At 43.1% G+C, this 23,294-nt stretch overlaps 1 protein-coding gene across 1 annotated transcript; it reads left to right on the plus strand.

The window, feature by feature from the left end:
* The first annotated feature begins 2,717 nt into the window (after positions 1-2,717).
* Positions 2,718-22,558, plus strand: LOC118706461 (phosphatidylinositol-binding clathrin assembly protein). The gene is made up of 9 exons (XM_036415797.2): positions 2,718-2,851; positions 8,608-8,750; positions 13,674-13,749; positions 16,230-16,332; positions 16,490-16,583; positions 16,704-16,815; positions 18,766-18,872; positions 20,461-20,502; positions 22,475-22,558. Exons 1-9 carry the CDS (start codon positions 2,773-2,775, stop codon positions 22,556-22,558), a joined length of 840 nt encoding a protein of 279 aa, XP_036271690.2. The 5' UTR covers positions 2,718-2,772.
* The last annotated feature ends 736 nt before the right edge of the window (positions 22,559-23,294 follow it).

A 23,294-nucleotide genomic window follows, 5' to 3' on the forward strand; every position in this document is an offset into this window, starting at 1 on the left:
GCTAATGGAAATAAATGAATATTATTAAAAAAACAAACAAACAACTGATTGTACTGTTCAAAAAGCTGTTCCTAATGGGTTAACAAAAATTCTTATTGGCAGAGCAGCTACGGTAAAATTGCACAACATGTTATGAATCTAAAGTAGTCATAGTGTAGCGCAACTAACTTCATTAAAATGTAAAAGCTATCAAGAGTACAGTACAAAATTTCCAAAAGTTTCCTATTATTTAAAGTAAAAAAGGGGGTGACAGTGGAAGAATATCATGTAAGGAAATATATCCTGGTAATAATTTACATCGAAAAAATTTGTGCTTTAGAAAATTAACCTTCATTCGAAACCCTAATAGCAAGTTACCCATGAAAATTCACACATGGTGACAAAACAAGCCAGGGGGAAATCATTTAGGGGGAAAAAAATGGAAAAGAATCCCAAATCAAATTTAAAGAAAATATCCCTTTATTAACTTTTGGTCAAGAATATGTTTGTATATTTTCAGAAAACAACTCCGAGACCATCTGGAATCCTGTAACAGAAAGGAATAGACAGAAGCGCTTCAGCCATGAAGACAGAAGAGACACAATTCAGAGATGGAAGATGCTGAGGATGTCTCAGCATACCAGCAGACAGCAGCTGCTGGTTGCTGAAGGAGGCCCAGGACCAAACCAGAGATGGTCAGACCTGCCTTACCACCATTTGTCCACCAACAAGATCTGAAATATCATGGCTGGCATGTACACATAAGGAACTATCTGGCATTGACATTGGGACGCAAAAGTACTGTTGGCCCAGAAAGGAACTCACTACAGACTGATTCATGTGCCTCTCAGCACAACCATTATGGTTTGTCGCAGTTTAGGTTCTTACAAGGGTATTTCTTGGGTCACATGATCTCACACATCTAGAGGAAATAATGAACAACATAAACTGATGAACAAAAACAGACCCAGAGAAAGAGAAGCAGCGATCAGACTCTCAAATCTCAGAGGGAAAATAAGGGGGGATGGGGGTAAGGGGAAGAGATCAACCAAAGGACTTGTGTGCATACATATGGGCCTAGCCAGTGGCCATGGACAATGGGGGGGGGGGGTGGTGGAGGGAGCGGTTTGGGATGGGAATGGGGGAATAAGGACAATTATGTGAGACCATAATCAATAAAAAACAAAAACAAACAAACAAACAAACAAAAAACTATAGCAGGAAGGCTGGGGAGCTTTGGGGAAATCAACCAAAGGACTTGTATGCATGCATATAAGCATAACCAATGTATGTAAGACACTGTGTGGAGGAAGTGAAGGCATGAGGCGGGGCGAGGGGGCGCCTAGGAGAAGCCAGGGGAATGTCAATGGCGAAAAATAGGAGACATATGTACTACTCTTTGTAATACTTTAAACAAGAAAATAAATAAATAAATAAATAAATAAATAAATAAATAAAGTAAGCAAGCATAGGGAATATTGTGAATAATATTGTGATAACTATGTATGGATACTGGAGGTATTAAGGGGAAACCTATGTAAAGTGTATGATTGTCTAACCGCTCATCTATACACCCAAAATCAAAACAAAATAATATTGCAAGTAAACTGTAATTGAAAAACCGTTTACTTTTTTTGAATTTTTTCTGAACACATACATTTGATGTTCAAACCAGGGTAGACATAACTTTGTGTAAGAAGGTGAACTAGCCTAAATCGGTTTGGCTCAGTGGATAGAGCGTCGGCCTGTGGACTGAAGGGTCCCAGGTTTGATTTCTGCCAAGGGCGAATGCCTGGGCTGCAGGCTCAATCCCCAGTCAATCAATGATCCTCTCTCATCATTGATGTTTCTATCTCTCTCTTCTTCTCCCTTCCTCTCTGAAATCAATAAAGAAATATCTATATCTATATCTATATCTATATCTATATCTATATCTATATCTATATCTATATCTATATCTATATCTATATCTATTAAAAAGAAACCTGAAAATGAAGAGCAAAAGAAAGTGAAAGCAAGCAAAAAAACAGGGAATAATATAGATAAGAATAGAAATAAATGGAATATTAGACAGACTATGGGGGGGGGAAATCAATGAAACCTAAAGGTGGTCCTTTGAGATGATCAATACAATGGCTAACTTTCTGGCTAGATCTATCAGGATAAAAATGAGACGATGTCAACATTCCCAATATCAAGAACGACAGAAGGAACTTCCCTACTGATTGCACAGACATTAGAAGGCTAATAAAGGAATACTATGAAACAAACTATGGACTTGTGTATCCGATGCTGAATGCGGGCATCACTCAGGCAGGAAATAGCTCCCCTCATGTGTGATCGAAGCCTCCTTAAAAAGGATCCCTAAGTTCCATCCCATGACCCCTTCATCTGGAGCCCCCCCAAATACCCCCCCTTCTTCATCCTATCCCTTCAATGGTGTTGGTTGTGCTTTGGACGTCTACAACACAAAGGTTCTACGGTGGCCTGGCAGGAAGTGCCCCGCCCTAGGCCTCGTTCTAGAATCCAGGACCATCGTTCCCAGTTTCCTTGCGGGAACATGTCTGGCGCCTCCCGTTTGAAAAGCCACCTCACAATGAAACAGGTCTCGGGGTCCGGGGCAAGCTGACCGCGGGTCAGCCCTTTCTTTCGTCACCCCGGGGGCGCCCCCGTCGCCAGGGGGTGTGGCCTGTTGCTCAGTCCGCTAGCCGCTCAGTCCGCTAACAGGAAGAGGAGGAGCCACACTTCAGCAGCCATCCATCACCCTCGTGGCCGGCGGTCTACGACGCACACATGGGGTCATCTGTGTCCAAGGCTGCCCTCGAAGTGACCACGGATGAGCTCGTGGAACCAGACTCGAAACACCTAGCTGGTGAGTAAGGGATCCAGTGGGGCGACTCACGAGATTTAAGTAGGAAGAGTAGGAAGTCTAGTGGTCTGAGCGCCTCTTCATGGCGGGCGGCCCCCCTCCCCTTCCACCCCCTCCGAGCCCCCCTGTCCCCGCTCTTCGCTGCTGTAGGACCGGTGAGATCGGATTTTCACTCCTCGTCACCTCCGATGGGGCCGAGAAGAGAACGACTGGACTTGTAAACTCCAAACTGTAAGTTATTCAAAGAGCTTAAGGCACAACAGGTGGGGGCATACCAACACAGGCTTCTGCGAGAAGTCTCAAGTCTCAAAGGCCACCCCAGGCCCCGTGACATTCAGTGGGTCCTTCTGAAATAAAGGGAGGGAACGTTTATCAAGCTGATCTTCCCTGCTGGGCTGGTGTGGCTCAGTGGTTGAGCGTCCACCCGTGAACCAGGAGGTCATGGTTGGAATCCCCCGCAGGCACATCCTGGGTTTCCGGTTCTACCCTAATAGGGGCCGTGAGGGGAGGCAGCTGATCAAGATTCTCATCATTGATGTTTCTATCTCCCTCTCCCTTCTCTCTGAAATCGATTTTAAAAAAACTATTAAGATCTCTTACCCTTGGAGACAGCGTGGAGAGACCTGGAGGGTATTGTGCTAGGCAAAATAAACCAGTTAGAGAAAAAGAAGTATCAAACGATCTCACTTTTACGTGGAATCTAATGAAGAAGATAAACTGATGTACTACAAAACAAATCCAGACACATTGAAACAAGTAACAGACTGATGTATTTTAGAAGGGATGGGGGAGGGGAAGAGATTAAACAGAGTTTATATACATATATACATAGCCCATGGAAAAACAATGGTGCCTGCCTGGGGAGGGGGCGGGAGGTCTGCCTGGGGAGGGGGCGGGAGGGAGCTGGAGGAGGCCAAATGGGAGGGGGGAAGAAGGGGACATTTGTAATCCTCTCAACAGTAAAGTTTTTTTTTTTTTTTTAAATATATTTTATTGATTTTGTACAGAGAGGAAGGGAGAGAGATAGAGAGTCAGAAACATCGATGAGAGAGAGTCATCGACCAGCCGCCTCTTGCACACCCCCCACTGGGGATATGCCCGCAACTAAGGTACATGCCCCTGACCGGAATCGAACCCGGGACCCTTCAGTCCCCAAGCCAACACTCCATCCATTGAGCCAAACCGGTCTCGGCTCAACAGTAAAGTTTTTAAAAAATTGAAAAAAATCAGATCTTCCCATGGGCAATCCTAATTTAAGGCCCCTGAATAGGCTTTAGGGTTTCCATGGCAACCTTTTTTGTGTTTCCTGTGAATGTTTCCAGGGAAAGAATTTTGATTTTCACAGCTTTTGCTCAAAGACAGAAGAGATCTCCCCACTCCCTATTGTTTGAGTCCGTTGTGAGTAGGGACTTTATAAATATTATGTGCTATTGACTATACACATAAATCCTACTGCTTTTAAAACCTTTATAACTGATTCATTCTTTTTTTTTTTTTTTTTTTAAATATATATTTTATTGATTTTACACAGAGAGAAATTGAGAGGGACAGAGAGTTAGAAACATCGATGAGAGAGAATCATTGATCAGCTGCCTCTTGCACACCCCCTACTGGGGATGTGCCCGCAACCAAGGTATATGCCCTTGACCGGAATCAAACCTGGGACCTTTCAGTCCGCAGGCCGACGCTCTATCCACTGAGCCAAACCGGTCCCGGCTGATTCATTCTTTTGATCACCTCTTCTTTGGGTATTTTCTTTTAAAACTCCATTGACTTAATATGTAACATTATGACAATGGGCATGTATTATGGCAACTAACAGTTCACTAAGTGAAACAGGTTAACTTTCTTTTTTTTTTTTTTAATATATTTTATTGATTTTTTTACAGAGAGGAAGAGAGAGGGATAGAGAGAAAATCGATGAGAGAGAATCATCCATCAGCTGCTTCTTGCGCACCCCCTACTGGGGATGTGCCCACAACCAAGGTATATGCCCTTGACTGGAATCAAACCTGGGACCTTTCAGTTCGCAGGCCAACGCTCTATCCACTGAGCCAAACCGGTTTCGGCAGGTTAACTTTCTTTACATACATATACACATACACATACACATACACATACACATACACATACACACACACACACACACACACACACACGCACGAGAGTCCCAGTGCACAAATTTGTGCACAGGAGGGGTCTGGCTGGCTGGCCTGGCTCATTTGGGGAGGATCGGGGCTGGGCCTTTTGGGAGGAGGAGATGGTGGGAGGTTGGCTGGCCAGCTCGCTCTGATTGGCCCAATCAGGGCCGGGTTAGCTGGGGGAAGGGGCTATACCCCTGATTGGGGTTGGGGGGCTGGTTGGGAGTGGGGACAGCCATGGGGAGGTGCTGTGGGTGGTGTGATGCCCCTGAATGGGGTTGAGGGTGCCCACTGGAGGGCCAATGGCCTGGGGGAGGGGCCATGGGTGGTTGGCAGCCAGCCCTGCCCCTGATTGGGGTGAAGGGCTGATCTTGGGTGGGGGGAGGGGCTACAGGAGGTTGGCCAGCTGGCCCAGCCCCCTATTATGATGGGGGGGTACAATCAGGGGTGGGGTGGCTGCGGGGGGGCTGCAGGAGGTTGGCCAGCCAACCCTACCCCCTATCTGGCTGGTTTGCTGGCTACAGTGGTTGTCATAGCGACTGGTTGTTAGGTCATTATGGCCGTTATGGCAACTGGCTTATTATAAAGATAGATTTGAAAGTTTGCTGAATATTATCCTGGGCAGGCTCCATGCTAGATTCTGGCACAATATATAGTATATTATCTAGTCCTGGATGGTAATGTAATATGTATGTACCATAATGGGCTTCTCAAGACCTAAAGGACAAGCAGTAGTTTTCTGTGTGAATAAATGAATCTGGGTTTACAGTTAGGGTCCGCCCATTGCTCCAATCCATTGGTATATTGGTGACACACTTTCTTCTTTTTAAAAAAAATATATTTTTTATTGATTTTTTACAGAGAGGAAGAGAGAGGGAAAGAGAGTTAGAAACATCGATGAGAGAGAATTATCGATCACCTGCCTCTTGCACACCCCCTACTGGGGATGTGCCCGCAACCAAGGTACTTGCCCTTGACCGGAATCGAACCCGGGACCTTTCAGTCCGCAGGCTGACGCTCTATCCATTGAGCCAAACCAGTTTCGGTGGTCACACACTTTCTCAGTCCTTATTCTAGTGCTATGTATGTGAAGGTGCTGATTAATGAAGACGTACTAGGGAAGAAGTTTGATAATGAGAATTTCTAGTTTTGAAAGCAAAAAATATTTTGAGCTGATAAACTACAGGGAACTGTTGCCTGTTCTTGAATGGGAAATGAAATGATGAAAGATGGTTGTTGAGTAGCTGTATGAAATAAACTGATGAATGGTTATAACCCCAAGGCAAGAAACTGGAAGCTGTTTCAATAAAGCAAGGTCAAGGTTATGAAGGGGAAGTGGACTCAAGAAGAACTAATAAGGAGTTAAAAGATGCAAACAAAATGGCCCTAGCCAGTTTAGCTCAGTGGATAGAGTGTTGGCCTGTGGACCAAAGGGTTTGATTCCGGTCAAGGGCATGTATCTCGATTTCAGGCTTCCCCTGGCTGGGGCTCTGGTTGGACACAACCAATTGATGTGTTTCTCTCACACAATGTTTCTCTGTCTTTCCCTCTCTCTTTCACTCTCCCTAAAAAATCAATGGAAAAATACCCTTGGGGGAGGATTAATTAAAAAACTAAAAGGTCAAATGTAATGTTACATTATAGAGACACTACTATGAACCTTCATGGTATGACACTTTCCTTAAGAGAGACAGTATTGCCTTAGTGGCTGGTTGTGCTCAGCTGATAGAGCATCAGCCTGTGAACTGAAGGGTCCCAAATTCTATTCCAATCAGGGGTACATGCCTGGGTTGCGGGCTCAGTCCAACATGCAGGATGCAGCCAATCAATGATTCCTTATAATTGACTAGAGGCCTAGTACGTGAAATTCATGCACTGGGGAGGAGTGTCCTTCAGCCACGCCTTCACCTTCTCCAATCTTGGACCCCTTAGGGGATGTCTTACTGCTGGTTTAGGGATCGGGCCTAAACCAGCAGTCAGACATCTCTCTCACAATCCGAGACTGCTGGCTCCCAACTGCTCGCCTGTTTGCCAGCCTGATCACCCCCTAACCACTCCCCTGCCAGCCTGATCGATGCCTAACTGTTCCCCTGCCTGCCCGATTGCTCCCAGTTGCCTTCCCCTGCTGGCCTGATCACCCCCAACTGCCCTCCCCTATTGGCCTGGTAACCCCCAACTGCCCTCTCCTGCCAGCCTAGTTGCCCCCAACTGCCTTCCCCTGCTGGCCTGCTCCCCCCCCAACTGCCCTCCCCTGTCAGTCCGATCACCTCTAACTGCCTCCCCCTGCTGGCCTGATTGCCCACTACTACCCTCCCCTGCAGGCCATCTTGTGGCAGCCATCTTTGCCCACGTGGGGTTGGTCATCTTGTGTGAGGGCGTGAGAGTCAATTTGCATATTACCTTTATTATATAGGATGTGTCCATCTCTTCCACTCTGAAATAAAATATCTATATCTATATATCTACAAGATATAGATATATAAACTGAGTGGCCAGCCGAAACCGGTTTGGCTCAGTGGTAGAGCGTCGGTCTGCGGACTGAAAGGTCCCGGGTTCGATTCCGGTCAAGGGCATGTACGTTGGCTGCAGGCACATCCCCAGTGGGGGATGTGCAGGAGGCAGCTGGTCGATGTTTCTCTTTCATCGACGTTTCTGGCTCTCTATCTCTCTCCCTTCCTCTCTGTAAAAAATCAATAAAATATATTTAAAAAAAAAAAAAAAAAAAAAAAAAAAAAAAAAAAAAAAATAAACTGAGTGGCCAGATTATTATGATCTCTGAATGCATATCAGTGTATATTCTATATAATAAAAGGCTAATATGCAAATTGTCCCCTCGACCAGGAATTCAACCAGCAGGCAGGCTGGCCAGACCTCACCCATGCACAAAGTCATGCACCGGGCCTCTAATATATATACTGAGTGGCCAGATTATTATGCGTTCAGAGATCATAATAATCTGGCTACTCAGTGTAGATATAGACACTTTATAAAAGAGAGGCAGTATGACATAATGATTAATGACTTGGTGTCCAGGGTCAAACAAACTTGATTTCCAAGCCCAGTCTTGCCACTGAACTATTTGTATGTCTGTGGCTATGTTACTTACCTTCTTTTTTTTATTTTTTATTTTTTTGTATTGATTTAAGAGAGGAAGGGAGAGGGAGAGAGAGAGACACAGAAACATCAGTGATGAGAGAGAATCATTGATCAGCTGCCTCCTGCATACCCCTTACTGGAGATCAAGTCTGCAACCTGGGCATGTGCCCTTGTCCAGAATTGAACCCGGGACCCTTCAGTCCTCAGGCTGACACTCTATCCATTGAGCCAAACCAGGTAGGGCTGATACTTACCTTCTTGAGTCCTATTCACTTAACAATTATTTACCATAACCTGTTAGGTAGCAATTACTGTGCTGGGTCTCAGGGATATAGTGGTGACCACAACAAACACAGTCCCTACCATCATCAAGTATATAGAGCAATAAGGTAGATAGACGTTCAATGTCATGTAATATGTCATTACAAATGGATACTTATAATGCAGTAAAGTTAACAGTTTCGGTTTTGGAAGCTAGTTCTCAGCCTGCATTGTAATGCTTGTCACTGTCTTCTAATTTAGATATCACTCACTACGTTAATACATCAAATATGGGTGTCAAACGCCTGGCGGAAGTTCTTTTTGAGAAATCGAAGAACAGCAGCTGGGTGGTGGTGTTCAAAGCTCTGATTACTGTTCATCATGTTATGGTGCATGGAAATGAGGTGAGTCATTTCTAACTGCAGAAACGTTCTTGGTTTCGCCAAGGCTTAACCACCTTTTACTTTCAATTATGACAAGTAGGGGAATTAATAGTCGTGAGTATTAAAAAAAACACACAACACCTGATTTTTTCATTTTTGCATATGAATATATTTTTGTAATCAGTAGTTGAGGTATATACTGGATAAAAAATGGACAATTGATTGGATATTTCACTCAATTGTTTAGATGATTTAGACCAAAAAGAGAAAGCCCTCAAAGATGTATTGTTTGTACATCTGACAAAGGGTTAATATCCAAGATACATAAGGAACTTAACAAAAGGAAGACAAACAAAACATGGGCAAAGGACCTAAATAGACATTTATACAAAGGAGACATACAGAAGGCCAAGAGGCATATGAAAATAGCTTAAAGTCACTGGTCATCAGAGAGATGCAAATTCAAACAACAATGAGGTATCACCTCACACCTGTCAGGATGGCTGTCATCAACAAATCAACAAATGACAAGTGCTGGCGAGGATGCGGAGAAAAGGGAACCCTAGCACACTATTGGCATGAATGTAGACCGGTGCAACCATTGTGGAAAAAAGTATGCAGTTTCCTCAAAAAGTTGAATATGGAACTGCCATTTGATCCCACTTCTAGGAATATATACTAAGAATCCCAAAACACCAATCAGAAAGAATGTATGTACCCCTGTGCTCCTAGCAGCACAATTTGCAATAGCTAAGATCTGGAAACAGCTGAAATGCCTACCAGTAGACCAGTCAATAAAAAAAAGCCATGGGACATATACACCATGGAATACTATGCAGGATCTCTTACGCTTTGAGACAGCATGGATGGACCTGGAGAGTATTATTCTAAGCAAAATAAGCCAGTCAGAGAAAGACAAGTATCACATGAAATCACTCACATGTGGAGTCTAGAGAACAAAATAAACTGATGAACAAAATAGATCCAGAGATGTAGAAGCATAGAATAGACTGAGGAATCTCAGAGGGGATATAGGGGTGGGTGGGAAGAGAGCAACCAAAGAACTTATATGCATATATGCATAGCCCATGGACACAGACAATAGGGTGGTAAAGGCCTGGGGCAGGGTGGGGGTGGGCTAGAAGGGATCAATGGGGAGGAAAAAGGGACATATGTAATACTTTCAACAAAAACGATTTTAAAAAAATGTAGTTCTACATAACTGATTTACTTTATCAGGATAAACTGGATACCTGAGTATATGACATCACCTGTTCATCTCTCTTCACATACAAACTCTCTTTGTATATTATAGAACTGAAGTGTTCTAGAACAAATTACTATTTTCTACTTCAAATTAACATTTTCTCTCAGTAAGCTTTGCATAAAAAAATTAGGATTTAGAAATTTCTTGGATTTTGAAACTTATTATTAAGCAACAGGAATTACATAGTGTGGTGCTGATAAAAAATAGACCATTTATATAAATAGAACTCAGTGGAGAGAGCTCAGAAGGAGAACTCTGCTTGTATGGGAGCTTGGTGGCACTAAAATGTGGGGGAACTGATGGAATTTAAAATAAAGCCTTCGGTACAAGTAACATCCCTATGGAGAAAATAGAATGAGATCTTTATTTTAATCCTTATACCAAAATAAATTCCACATGAATGAAATATCTATATATGCAGAGCCCTAAATTTTAAAATCAAAGAAAATGTAGGAGAATATGGTGGTGACCTTTTAGTAGGGAAGACACCATAAAGTTGGAATAAGATTTTATATATTACACACAAAAGATTAATATTCAGAATACATTATTCATAAGAAAAGGGCAGTACGATGGAATAATGAACAAAAGAAATGAACAGAAAATTTATAGAAAAGGAAACCAGAATGGCTGATAACCATCTGAGAACATGCTCAGAGAAGCAAGATTGAAAACGCATGGCAGCATCAAGAGTTGTGAAGACCTTGAGAAAATGCCATTGAGTGACATACCAATATTAGTTGTTGCAGTTTAATACTGTCAAAGGAAAGTTTTGAGACATGTTTAGTAAAACTGAAAATGTTCAGTGTCCCAGCGAGCCCACAACTCATAGCATATCTACCTATAATAACAAAAGGCTAAGCGACTATCGCAACCGAATGGACGACTGAACAGGCTGCGTGGATCGACCAGGTTGGCAGGGGGATTAGTGAGGGGCAACCAAACAACTGAGCAGCAGGCTGTGTGGGGCAACCAGGCCTGTAGGGGGATTAGTGAGGGGCGACCAAATGACTGAACAGCAGGCTGCATGGGGAGACCAGGCCTGCAGGGGGAACAGTTGGGGGCAATCAGGCCAGCGGGGCGGGGTGGGGGAGGCAGTGAGGGGCGACAAGGCAGGCAGAAGGGGAAGTTAGTGGCAACCAGGCCAGTGGGGGGGGGGCAGTTAGGGGCAAACAGGCTTGTTGGGGGGACATTGTGGGCCACTAGGCCATCAGGGGCGGGGGCAGTAAGGGGCAACCAGGCCAATGGGGGGATAGTTAGAGCCAACCAGGCCAGCAGGGGGGCAGTAAAGAGGTGACCAGGCCAGTGGAGGTGCAGTTAGGGGCAGCCAGGCCAGCGGGGGGGTGGGGGTAGTTGGTGGCGACTGGGCTGGCAGGGTAGGCAGTTGGGGGTGACCAGGCCAGCAGGAGGAAAGTTAGGGGTGATCAGGCAGGCAGGTGAGCAGTTAGGAGCCAGTATTCCCGGATTGTGAGAGGGATGTCTGACTGCCAATTTAGGCCTGATTTCCAGGATTGGGCCTAAACTGCAGTCAGACATCCCCCAAGGGGTCCCGGATTGGAGAGGGTAAGGCTGGGCTGAGGGGACCCCCTCCCCATGCACAAATTTCATGCACCAGGCCTCTAGTATATATATATATATATATATATATATATATATATATATATATATATATATATATATATTCAATATATATATATTCAATATATATATATATATATATATATTCAATATATATATTCAATATATATATATATATATACACACACACACACACACACACACATATACAGAGCCAGGGTCCTTAACATCCAAAACAACCAAAGGGATGATCGAACACCAGGCTGTGCATGCATCAGGCTCAGGTGGGCAGGGACTGGCGAGTGGGCTGAACTGCTGACCTCTCAGAGAGAGAGAGAGAGAGGTGGGGTTGATCTGCAGCTGCTGGCAAGGCCTGGAGAGAGAAGCAGGGTTTGATCCGCAGCCTCCATGGCAGTTGCTGATCAGCCCTTGCTATATCTCTCTCTGGGCATCGCCAGCAGCCACTCCTCTCTTTTTCCAAGAGGCCAGTATTTCAGCCAGCTTGCCAGTAGCCTGGGGTGGCTGCTGATCATCCCCGCCTCTCTGATCAGTCCCAGAGATAGACCCGGAGACTCTGACTGGCATAGAAACTGACCAGTGAAAACCTAATCTGGGTGGACTGGGAAGGCAGAACCTAAGGTAGTGGCTGAGGAGGGATTTTAAGGGCAACAGCTGCTTGGTGTAAGGTATAAGAAAGCGGTTCAACTTTTTAGTGACTGGTTTGGCAGTATAGTGCATATGGCTGGCTATCAGTCCAGATATAGGGATTATGTATTTTCGTTTGCCAAGAGCATCTCCTCCTGCTGAAAAGGGCTCCCCCCCATTTAAACAATCCTATCCTATATATCTATACTAATAAAAGGGTTATATGCTAATTAGACCAGGTCAACTGGCCATCTTCTGGATGTCCAACTTCCTTCCTGACAAAGCCATGGTGGTGGGGGCTGAGGCAGAAGTAGTTAGGGGTGATTAGGCAGGCAGGGGAAGGCAGTTGGGGGCAAGATCAGGCTGGCAGGCAGAGGCAATTAGGAGTAATCAGGTAGGCAGGCAGAGAGGTTAGAGGTGATCAGGCAGGCAGGCAGAGGCAGTTAGGGGCAATCAAGCAGGCAAACAGGTGAGTGGTTAGGAGCCAGTGGTCCCAGATTGTGGGATTGGGCCTAAACCAGCAGTCAGACATCCCCCAGGGGTCCCTGATTGGAGAGGGTTCAGGCTGGGCTGAGGGAACCCCCTCCATGCACGAATTTCATGCACCAAGCCACTAGTTTATAATATTTAGAAAGAAGAAATCACCCCAATACCAATAGTAGGGAATAGATAACTAAAATTAGGTGCATTTATACACTGAGATACTATATTGCATGAAATACAATCTATACCAACAAGGCTAGGGATCTCAAAAAGTAATGTTATTAGAGATAGCAAGTTGCAAAATGGAAGAGTATAATATTATTTATATAAGTTTTTAAATGCACCTAATATTTTCCATGGAATAAATAATATATGACACTATAAAGGAAATAGACTAAAGATAGCACATTAAAATCACAATACAGGTATCCTAAGGTAGGAGAAGGAAATTGACCTTAGGGATGGGGCTAACTTAATCTGTAATACTTTAATCCTCTTATTTTAAAAAATAGACTTGAAGTAGATATGTCAAAAAGCAGTTGTCATTTCTGGGTAGTGGGATGGGGTACACAGATGTATAAAAATTTTATTTTTCTGTAAATTAATGTATTAAGTGATTTACTATTAATTAAAATAATCAATTTTATAATAAGTAAATGTTCCAAAAATGAAAAAGGGGGAATGGCTAGATAGAAAGTCTTGGGGAGAAGGGGGAGGAATCGTGTGTATACACATGAGCTTTGATGTTTAATACCTTATGTGCTTGGGAGGTATATAGACAGAGGACAACACTACAGGCCTTATGCCGTGTAGCTCAGGATATGATCCCACTCACCTTAATGCTCATGAAGTATATAGAAGCTGAGCTGTAGGATAGAATTATGCTAAGAATTCATTCCCAATGACAAAATCATTCATTAACTCTATTTGTGAACAAACTAATTTTTGGATTTGGTACATTTGTTTGACAGCGTTTTATCCGTTATCTTGCATCTCGAAGCTCTTTGTTCACTTTACACAACTTCCTGGATAACAGTGTCATAGAAGGTAAGATGGCTCTTTTATGGAAATATCTCTATGTGGCCTGGCCAGCATGGCTCAGTGGTTGAGCATCGACCTATGAACCAGGAGGTCAGGTTTTGAGTCCTGGTCAGGGCACATGCCCAGATTGCAGGATCATTCCAACCTATGAACCAGGAGGTCACGGTTTGATATACCCAGGTTGCAGGCTCGATCCCCAGTGTGGGGCATGTAGGAGGCAGCCAATCAATGACTCTCTCTCGTTGATGTTTCTATCTCTCTCTCCTCTCTTCCTTTCTGAAATCAGTAAATACATATATTTTAGAAAAGGTATGTTTGGAAGTTGAATAGTGAGGAGTTGAGTTTCCTTCATGGCCCTTTTCTCTCTCTTTTTGCTATGAAGTAGGGAATAAGGTAAATTTTCTGCATGGAGGGAGGGTGGGAGAGGGATGACTTCCACGAGATGGGGAGTTTTAGAAAAATGCTAAAGATTTACAATAGTTTTCATAGAAATGTGAAAGAAATCAATAAAGTTTAATTATTTCCAGTGTTCAGGAATGACACCATCAGCACCACATCATGAGGTTATATCAAGGCTTTGAGGAGATAAAAAATAATCGTTAGAAATTTGAGGAACATTGGACTAGATGATTAATAAAGGCCATTATAGCTTTTGTATTTCAGAGATAATTGTTGAGGTGTATGGGTGAATGTGGAATGAGAGGATTTTGCATTTATTGACATACTAGAGGCCCAGAGCACAAATTCATGCTCTGGTGGGATCCAGCCAGCCTGGCCTCAATTAGGGGGGATTGGGGCTGGGCCTGTCAGGAGGAGGAGATGATGGGAGGTTGGCTGGCTGGCCTGGCCAGAACAGGGCCCAGTCAGGGCTGGGCCAGCTGGGGGAAGGGGCTGTGGATGATTGACCATCAGGCCTTCCCATTGGGATTGGGGGGCCAATTGGGGTGGGGCCAGCCATGTCGAGGGGCTGTGGGCAGTAGACTGACTGGCCCTGCCTCTGAATGGGGTGGGTGAGGGTGCTGACCAGGGTCCAGTGGCCTGGAGGAGGGGCCATGGGTGGTTGGTCAGTGGCCCTACCCTTGATCAGGGTGGGGCCAATCTGGGTTGGGGTTGGCGGAGGAGGGGGGGAGAAGTGGGGGAGGGCCTGCAGGAGATTGGCCAGACAGCCCTATCCCCTGTTGGGGTGGGAGGGGTGATCAAGGCTGGGGCAGGCAGGGATGGGGAGGTGAGGGAGTGGGGGAGGGGCTACAGGAAGTTGGTTGGCCAGCTCTGCCTCCTATTGAGGTGGGGTGACAATCAGGGGCAGGGCTGGCCACTGCAGGCCGATCAGGGTAGTGAGGGCCCATTGGGGTTGTGTCTGACTGGGGGGAGGGGCTGCAAGAGGTTGGGTGGCCAGCCCTGCCCCCTATTGGGGTGCAGAGGTGCATTCAGGAGTGGGCCTATCATGGTGGGGCGGGCTGATTGGGGGCAGGGCTGGCTGGGGGGAAGGGAGGGGGCATTTGGCCAGCAAGCCCTGCTCTTGATTGGGGTGGGAGAGTCTAAACAGGGGCAGGCTGGCACGGGTGAGGGGATGCTGGCCCCATCCCCTAATTGGGCAAGTTCTCTGGCTACAGTGGGCATTATAGTGACTGGTCGTTAGGTTGTTATGGCCGTTAGGGTAGCTGCCTTTTTATAAATAGACTAGAGGCCTAGTGCACGAAACTTGTGCATGGGTGGGGGGTAAATGTCCCTCAGCCCAGCCTGCACCATCTCCAATCTGGGATCCCTCTCACAATCCAGGACTGCTGGCTCCCAAAAGCTCGCCTGCCTGCCTGCCTGATTACCCCTAACCACTTCTGCCTGCCAGCCTGATAATCCCCTAACCATTCCCCTGCCAGCCTGATCAATCCTAACTGCTCCCCTGCCAGCCTGATTGCCCCAAACTGTCCTCCCCTGACAGCCTGGTCACCCTTAATTGCCCTCCCTTGCTGACCTGATTGCCCCTAATTGTCCTCCCTTGCAAGCCTGGTCCCCCCTAATTGCCCTCCACTGCTTGCCTGGTCCCCCCCCAACTGCCCTCCCCTGCAGGCCTTGTCCCTCCCAACTGCCCTCCCCTACAGACCTGGTCCCCCCCAACTGCCCTGCATGCAGGCCTGGTCACCCCCAACTGCCCTCTCCTACAGACCTGGTTTTTCCAAACTTCCCTCCTGTGTCAGCCCTGTCACCCCTAACTTCCCTCCTCTGCAGGCTTGATTGCCCCCAACTGCCCTCCCTTGTAGGCCTGGTCCTTCTCAACTGCCCTCCCCTGTTGGTCTGATTGCCCACAACTGCCCTCCCCTGCCAACCATCTTGTGTCCACATGGGGGCAGCCATCTTTGACCATATGGGGGCAGCCATTTTGTGTGTTGGAGTGACAGTCAATTTGCATATTACTCTTTTATTAGATATGATATTACAAATAGTTAATATTGGTTAAATTAGAAATAATGAAAATATCTTATTTTTAGGCTATGCTATGTCAATCTTCATCAGACGATACAGCAGGTACTTGAATGAAAAGTCACTCGCATATAGACTGATCTCATATGACGTCACCAAAACCAAAAGAGGGTCAGTAACTATCATTCGTTTGTAAGCAAGAGATACAGAAATAAATATGTGCTCTAATATGTAGTTTGTAAAAACAACAACTGTATTTCAAGATGTTGTCATAGTGCTTCTCGAACTCTTAATTATTAATGTTATGAATTTCTTTGATCTTTTATAGGCTGGATGGCTTTATGAGAAATATGAATACTAAAGACCTGCTAAACACACTTCCAGTTATTCAAACTCAGTTTGATGCTCTTCTTGGCTTTAATGTAAGAGCTTTATTAATCCTTTATCAAAATATTGGTAAATGGCATTGTTTGACTGTAGGTGGGGGAAGAGATTTTTTTTTAACTGGGTGATAATTGATTACTCTTTTACTTAATTTCCAGGCAAATGCAAATGAGCTAACTAATTGTATAATACGTGCTGCTTTCATGCTCCTCTTTAAGGATTCTCTTCGCCTCTTTGCAGTCTATAATGAGGGAATTCTCAATCTGCTAGGTAGGCTAAAGAATAAACATTATATACTTTTAAAAACTGGTAAAAACAGTTTATTTATAAAAATCTTTTATATCTATACTTAAACTTATTTGTTTTATTTTTTCCTGTTTTTTTTTACTTACATTTAAAATTTTTATTTTGTTATTTTTTATTTTTAAAAAATCTTTATTGTTGTATTACATATGTAACCTTTCCCCCCATTGATCCCCTTCAGCCCATCCTCACCCTCCACCCCAGGCCTTCACCTGTCTGTGGCCATGGGTTATGCATATTTGCATACAAGTAGACTCATTTGTTTTAGATTCAAAATAGAGGATACTTGCATGATCATATATATTTTTAAATAACGAGACATTATATTGCTCTTTTGATTAAAAATTTGCTTAATTATCCACAGAACTTTTCAGTATTTTTATGTGCTACCTGGCATTTTGGGGAAATTTACCAGGGAATCAACATGCCTTATCATCTTTCTGCATTAAGGCCCACTCCATCAAGGTCAAAAATACGGTTCTGACTTTTGTAGGAAAATAATAAGTAATTGTTGTTGTTTATATACAGGCATATATTTCTTAGTTTTTTCAGGAATTATCTGTCATTATTTCGCCCTAGTGAATGATCATTTCATAGGAAGGGTTCTCCAGACTTCATTGATGAGAATTTGAGATTTTTCTTACACTTATAGAGTTACTAGAGGCCTGGTGCACGAAAATTCATGCACTGGAGTTGGGATCCCTAGCCCAGCCTGCCCCCTCTCACAGTCTGGGAGCCCTCAGGGGCAGGAGGCGACCTGGCGATCAGGGGAATGTGACACCTCATCACACCTCTGCTGCTGCCATTGCTGGCAGCACAAGCCTCTGCTGGCCCTGGTTACCTGAGCCTCAGGCAACCCTGTGCCGCTGAGCAGCCACCATCCAACGCTTGCCTGCATCTCGGGCCAGCCCTGGGTGCCTGGGGGGCTGAGGGGGCTGGGGGACTCAGGAGGCAGGTGCGTAGAGTATATGGGCCCACCCTCAGGCCTGCCACCCCAGTGGGGCTGAGGGGATTAGGTGCTGCCATCTTGCGGCTGTGAGCACCACCATTTTTGAGGGCATGGTGGTCAATTAGCATATTCCCTCCTTATTGGCTGTGGGTGCTGCCATCTTTGTGATGGTGTGAGGGTTAATTAGCATATTCCTCTTTATTAGATAGGATAAAAGAGTGGGAAGCACAGCCTCTTCCCTGAGAGTGTTCATAGTTTCCAAAATGATTACATACTAGAAATTGAATCTAAATGATCCAAACAAACTCTGTATGCTATTAAATTCCAGATGTGCCCAGCTGGTGTGGTTCAGTGGTTGAGCATTGGCCTATGAACCAGGAGGTCATGGTTCAAATCCCAGTCAAAGCACATGCCCGGGTTGTGGGCTTGATCCCCAGGAAGCAGCTGATCATCATTCTCTCATCATTGATGTTTCTCTCTCTTTTCCTTCCTCTCTCTGAAAACAATAAATATATCTTTTTTTTTTTTTTTTTTTTTTTTTTTTTTAACAATGCTAGGTATATTTTCAGAACCAGTGTTTGGCATGCAGTAGTTACCCCATAAAAATCTTTTAAATCTATCTATCTATCTATCTATCTATCTATCTATCTATCTATCTATCTATCTATCTATCTATCGTAGTGTTTTTTAAAACAGAAAATAACTGTATTAAAACTATAACTATTTTGCTCATGAAGTCCTGGGAGGGGTGGGTGTGGGGTTTAGGGGGTCAATGGGAAAAAAAGTGTGTGTTGGGGAACATCTGCAATTCTTTCAAAATAGATACATCTTTTAAAAACGATTAATTATTATTTTAAAGTTAAATTCACATCCAAAATCAGCTTAAAATAGTATCATTGGAATGGAGTGAAACTTGAAAATTCCTAAGTTATTGGTTCCTTCATGGAAATTCTTTTTTCTATTTTTAGACAAGTTTTTTCACATGACGAAGCGCCAGTGCAATGAAAGTCTGGACATTTACATCAGGTTCCTTGCAGGAACAACCAAATTGGAACAGATCCTGAAGACTGCAGAGGTATACGACTCTTTCTATCCAACGCTTTTCTATTTTCTGTATGAGTTTAGTATCCAATATAACTTTCCCCCCTACCACCACCACTGCCACACAAACACACAAACATTTCTATTAGTTTTAACTGTTTTGTAAACAGTAAAACTAAAAACTAAAATTAAGTACCTCAAATGTACTATCCAAATGCAGTTGTGCACAAAAGTAATCTTAAAGGGATTATATATATATATATATATATATATATATATATATATATATATAAAATAATCTGGCCACTCAGTGTATATATATATATATTAGAGACCTGGTGCATGAATTCATGAATGGGGGGAGGGGACATGGGCAGTTGACCAGCCTGCCCGCTGGTTGAACTCCTGGTTGAGGGGACAATTTTCATATTAGCCTTTAATTATATAGGATATACACTGAGTGGCCATCATCATCATAATCTGGTCACTCAGTATGTATATGTGTGTGTGTGTGTGTGTGTGTGTGTGTGTGTGTGTATATATATATATATATATATATATATATATATACACATACATACATACATATATATATTGATTTCAGAGAGGAGGGGAGTGGGATAGAGAAATAGAAATATCAATGATGAGAATCATGATCAGCTGCCTTCTGTATATCCCCTACTGGGATTGAGCCTGCAACCCAGTCCTGTGTCCTGACCGGAAATCGAACTGTGACCTGGTTCATAGATCAGTGTTCAACCAGTGAGCACGCCAGCTGGGCTTACAAGGATTTCTGTTTGCAGCCATGAGGCTAACCAGTCACATGCTTACCCTCTCAGCAGAAACAACTCTATGATTGGGCCAAAATACATATTATGTAAGTATTTTCAGGTATAACAGGTGTGTGATCAATGAGAGAAAGAAACACGAGGTGAGCCCCACATTTACCCTGATACTCAGAGGAACCCAAGCAAGATAAATACTAAGAGAATAACACCTAAGTAAGCAATACTATAACTTCTGAAAACTGGGCCGGGGAGGGGGTGGGGTGGGCGTGGCGGGAGAGATATTACCCATGGGGGAGAATCACTAATTCTGATTTCTTCAAAAATTAAAACACATTTATAGGATATCTAGGTAGCAAAGGCTTAATATCTGGCAAGACTTGTCTTTTGCCATTTTATCCTTGGAAGAAATATATGTTTATACTGAAGTGTACAAGGCATACTTTATCCTGAAGTTTTTCTTTTTAAAAAATATATATTTTATTGATTTCAGAGAGGAAAAGAGAGGGAGAGGGAGATAGAAATATTAATGATGAGAAAGAATCATTGATTGGCTGCCTCCTGCATGCCCCCCACTGGGGATCGAGCCTGCAACTGGGCATGTGCCCTGACCGGGAATCAAACCGTGACCTCCTTCCTGGTTCATAGATGGACACTCAACAAATGAGCCACGCCAGCTGGGCTGATGTTTTTCTTGATCTAGATAGTTACCAGCCTAGCAAGGCATTCATGCTCTTGTGGTATTTTCTCTTTTATGGATACGTTGATCTCACATTTACTTTTTTTGTTACTACACTCTGCTATAATGTGTACTTTCCCCCCTTTATGTGAACTCAGCAAGTTGGAATCGACCAGAACAACATTCCATATCTTACTCAGGTCAGTGTATCTCTCCTATGTATTTAAATGACTTTTTTATCTTTATGTTTCTATGTTTATTATGTTAATCATAATCTGAGACTCCATCCTTTGCCATTTACCTATATGTGTATTTTCATTTCCCCATGAATAACATATGTGTATATATCAGCAATTTTTAGCCTTAATCTCATGGCACACATAAAATAATTACTAAAATTCTGTGACACACCAAAAAATATATTTTTGGTTGATCTGAGAAAAAAAATGTATAATTTTTAAAAAAATATATTTTTATTGACTTTTTACAGAGAGGAAGGGAGAGGGTTAGAGAGTTAGAAACATCGATGAGAGAGAATCATTGATCAGCTGCCTCTTGCACACCCCCCACTGGGGACGTGCCCGCAACCAAGGCACATGCCCCTGCTCGGAATTGAACCCGGGACCCTTCAGTCTGCAGGCCGACGCTCTATCCACTGAGCCAAACCGGTCCCGACAAAAATGTATAATTTTGATTCATTCACATTGGACGGCTATTGTGTTGCCTATTGTTACTTTTTTAATTTTGACAATCCAAGGGAAAAGAAGTCAGTGCTCCAAACTAAATAGTCAGGTGTTGCATGCTTTAAAAATTGTGACACACCAGTTGAAAATCACTGGTATATACACATAGACTTAGGTCTTCTGAATAGGTCTGTGAACTTTTGGTCTTATAAAGAGACTGTTCCCTGCTCAGTGCCAAATGGTGACTCATAACAACTAAACCATGCTTTTTTGTTGTTAATCCTCACCCAAGAATATTGATCATTGACTAGTGGCCCGGTGCATGAATTTTGTGCACTCGGGGAGGGGGTCCCTCAGCCCAGCCTGTGCCCTCTCACAGTCTGGGAGCCCTAGGGGATGTCTGCTTGCTGGCTTAGGCCTGCTTCTGGCTGAGCAGTGCTCCCCCTGTGAGAACACACTGATCACCAGGGGACAGCTCCTGCATTGAGCGTCTGCCCCCTGGTGTTCAGTGCGCATCATAGCGACCAGTCAAATGGTCAAAACAGTTGACTGGGTGCTTAGGCTTTTATATATATAGATTGCCAGGAGCCAAATTATAAACATACAAAGAGAAAAACCTATAATTTCAGTAAAGGTAAGTGATGTGAAGAAAAATCATAGTGTGGTAAAGAAACTTGGTAGATACTGTACCATATAGGATAGTCAAGAAAATCTCTGTTGAGGTTACATTTCAGCAGAGGCCAGAAACTATGATTTAATTTGCTAAATATGAGTGAGATCCTCTTTTTTTTCCCCCCTCTAGCTCTCAGTTTCTTTCTTTCCCCTTCTCCCTCTTCTCCGTAATGTTATACTTAAATTTATTTTATGATCTGGTGATTCATGAAGAAACCACAAATAATAAATTATTTCAAGCCCAATGTCTTTTTCAAAGGGGATAGATATTTTAGCAGTTCTTTGATCATTTTAAGAAGCCTTTTTTCCCCCTGTCGTTTTTAAAGACTGTATATAAAAGCAGTTTGAAAATCTGACTTGGTAACAAGAGATCACTTTTTAATAACTGTAATTTTATTGATTTCAGAGAGGAAGGGACAGGGGGAGAGAGAGAGAGAAACATCAACGATGAGAGAGAATCATTGGTTGACTGCCTCCTGCATACTTCCTACTGGGGATCGAGCCCACAGCCCAGGCATGTGCCCTGACCGGGAATCGAACTACGACCTTCTGGTTCATAGGTCGATGCTCAACTACTGAGCCACACTGGCTGGGCCCAAGCGGTCACTTTTAATAATGAATTTACTTATAACAATTATTTAGCTTTAATGAATTTGCTGCACAGGTGTTTTAATTTTTCTTCAAAAACCTTTTGATGATATAGGTATGAATTTGCTAATATATATATATATTATATATATTATAAACATATATATATATATATATATATATATATATATATATCAGAAAATAAATTTCATAATAACTTCCTTTTTAGGCACCAAACAGTTTACTTGAAGCACTGAGACAGCACTTGGCTTCATTGGATGAGAAAAATGAAATTTTTCCTCCTTACAGGTAAATTAATAAATGTCTCAGTATTGGTTAATTTTGTTTTCCTCTAAATAATTTCCCTCATTTTAACAACATGAGAGTGACTAAATAAAATATGGGCTTTGAATATGATGGAATATTATGTAGTGATGTTAAGTTATAATACAGAATAGAATTTTTCAGTCTTTTGTGGGATTCCATCCTCTTCAGAAGGGTGATTGCTTCCTAGAGGAATGTGTTTTATTACACTGAGTGATTCTCGAAATCAGAGGTTGGGACTGGATTAGCCACCTCTTTTGAACAGTTTGATTTTCTTCTTTAAGGGTTTCCATAGGGAGAATAACTGTTATAGACAATTGTTTAATGGCATAGCAAATTGTTTATCCATAAAACAGTATTTATATTAACATTTATGGAATATATGTGTATATACACATACACACATGGCACCCCACTATATGTGCATATACATATGCATTGAATAATGCAGATTTTTGGTATACCAGTTGGAAATGTTCCCATGAGATATTTCTGAGGGGAAAATTCTGGTTGATTTCAATTTTCTTTTTTGTACTTTTCACTATTATTCAAAATTTCTGTAAGGGTCATGCATTATGCATTCATTCCTCTTTAGTTTATGTTGATTATAATTGATTTATATTATCACCTTCTATTAGACAACAGGACTGTTGACTATTTCTTCACAGATAGATGTATAGTTAGTATATGATTGGATGGATTGATTGATAGATAAATGGATAGAT

This window comes from Pipistrellus kuhlii, unplaced genomic scaffold (genome assembly GCF_014108245.1).
Source record: "Pipistrellus kuhlii isolate mPipKuh1 unplaced genomic scaffold, mPipKuh1.p scaffold_m20_p_51, whole genome shotgun sequence".
Lineage (NCBI taxonomy): Eukaryota > Metazoa > Chordata > Mammalia > Chiroptera > Vespertilionidae > Pipistrellus > Pipistrellus kuhlii.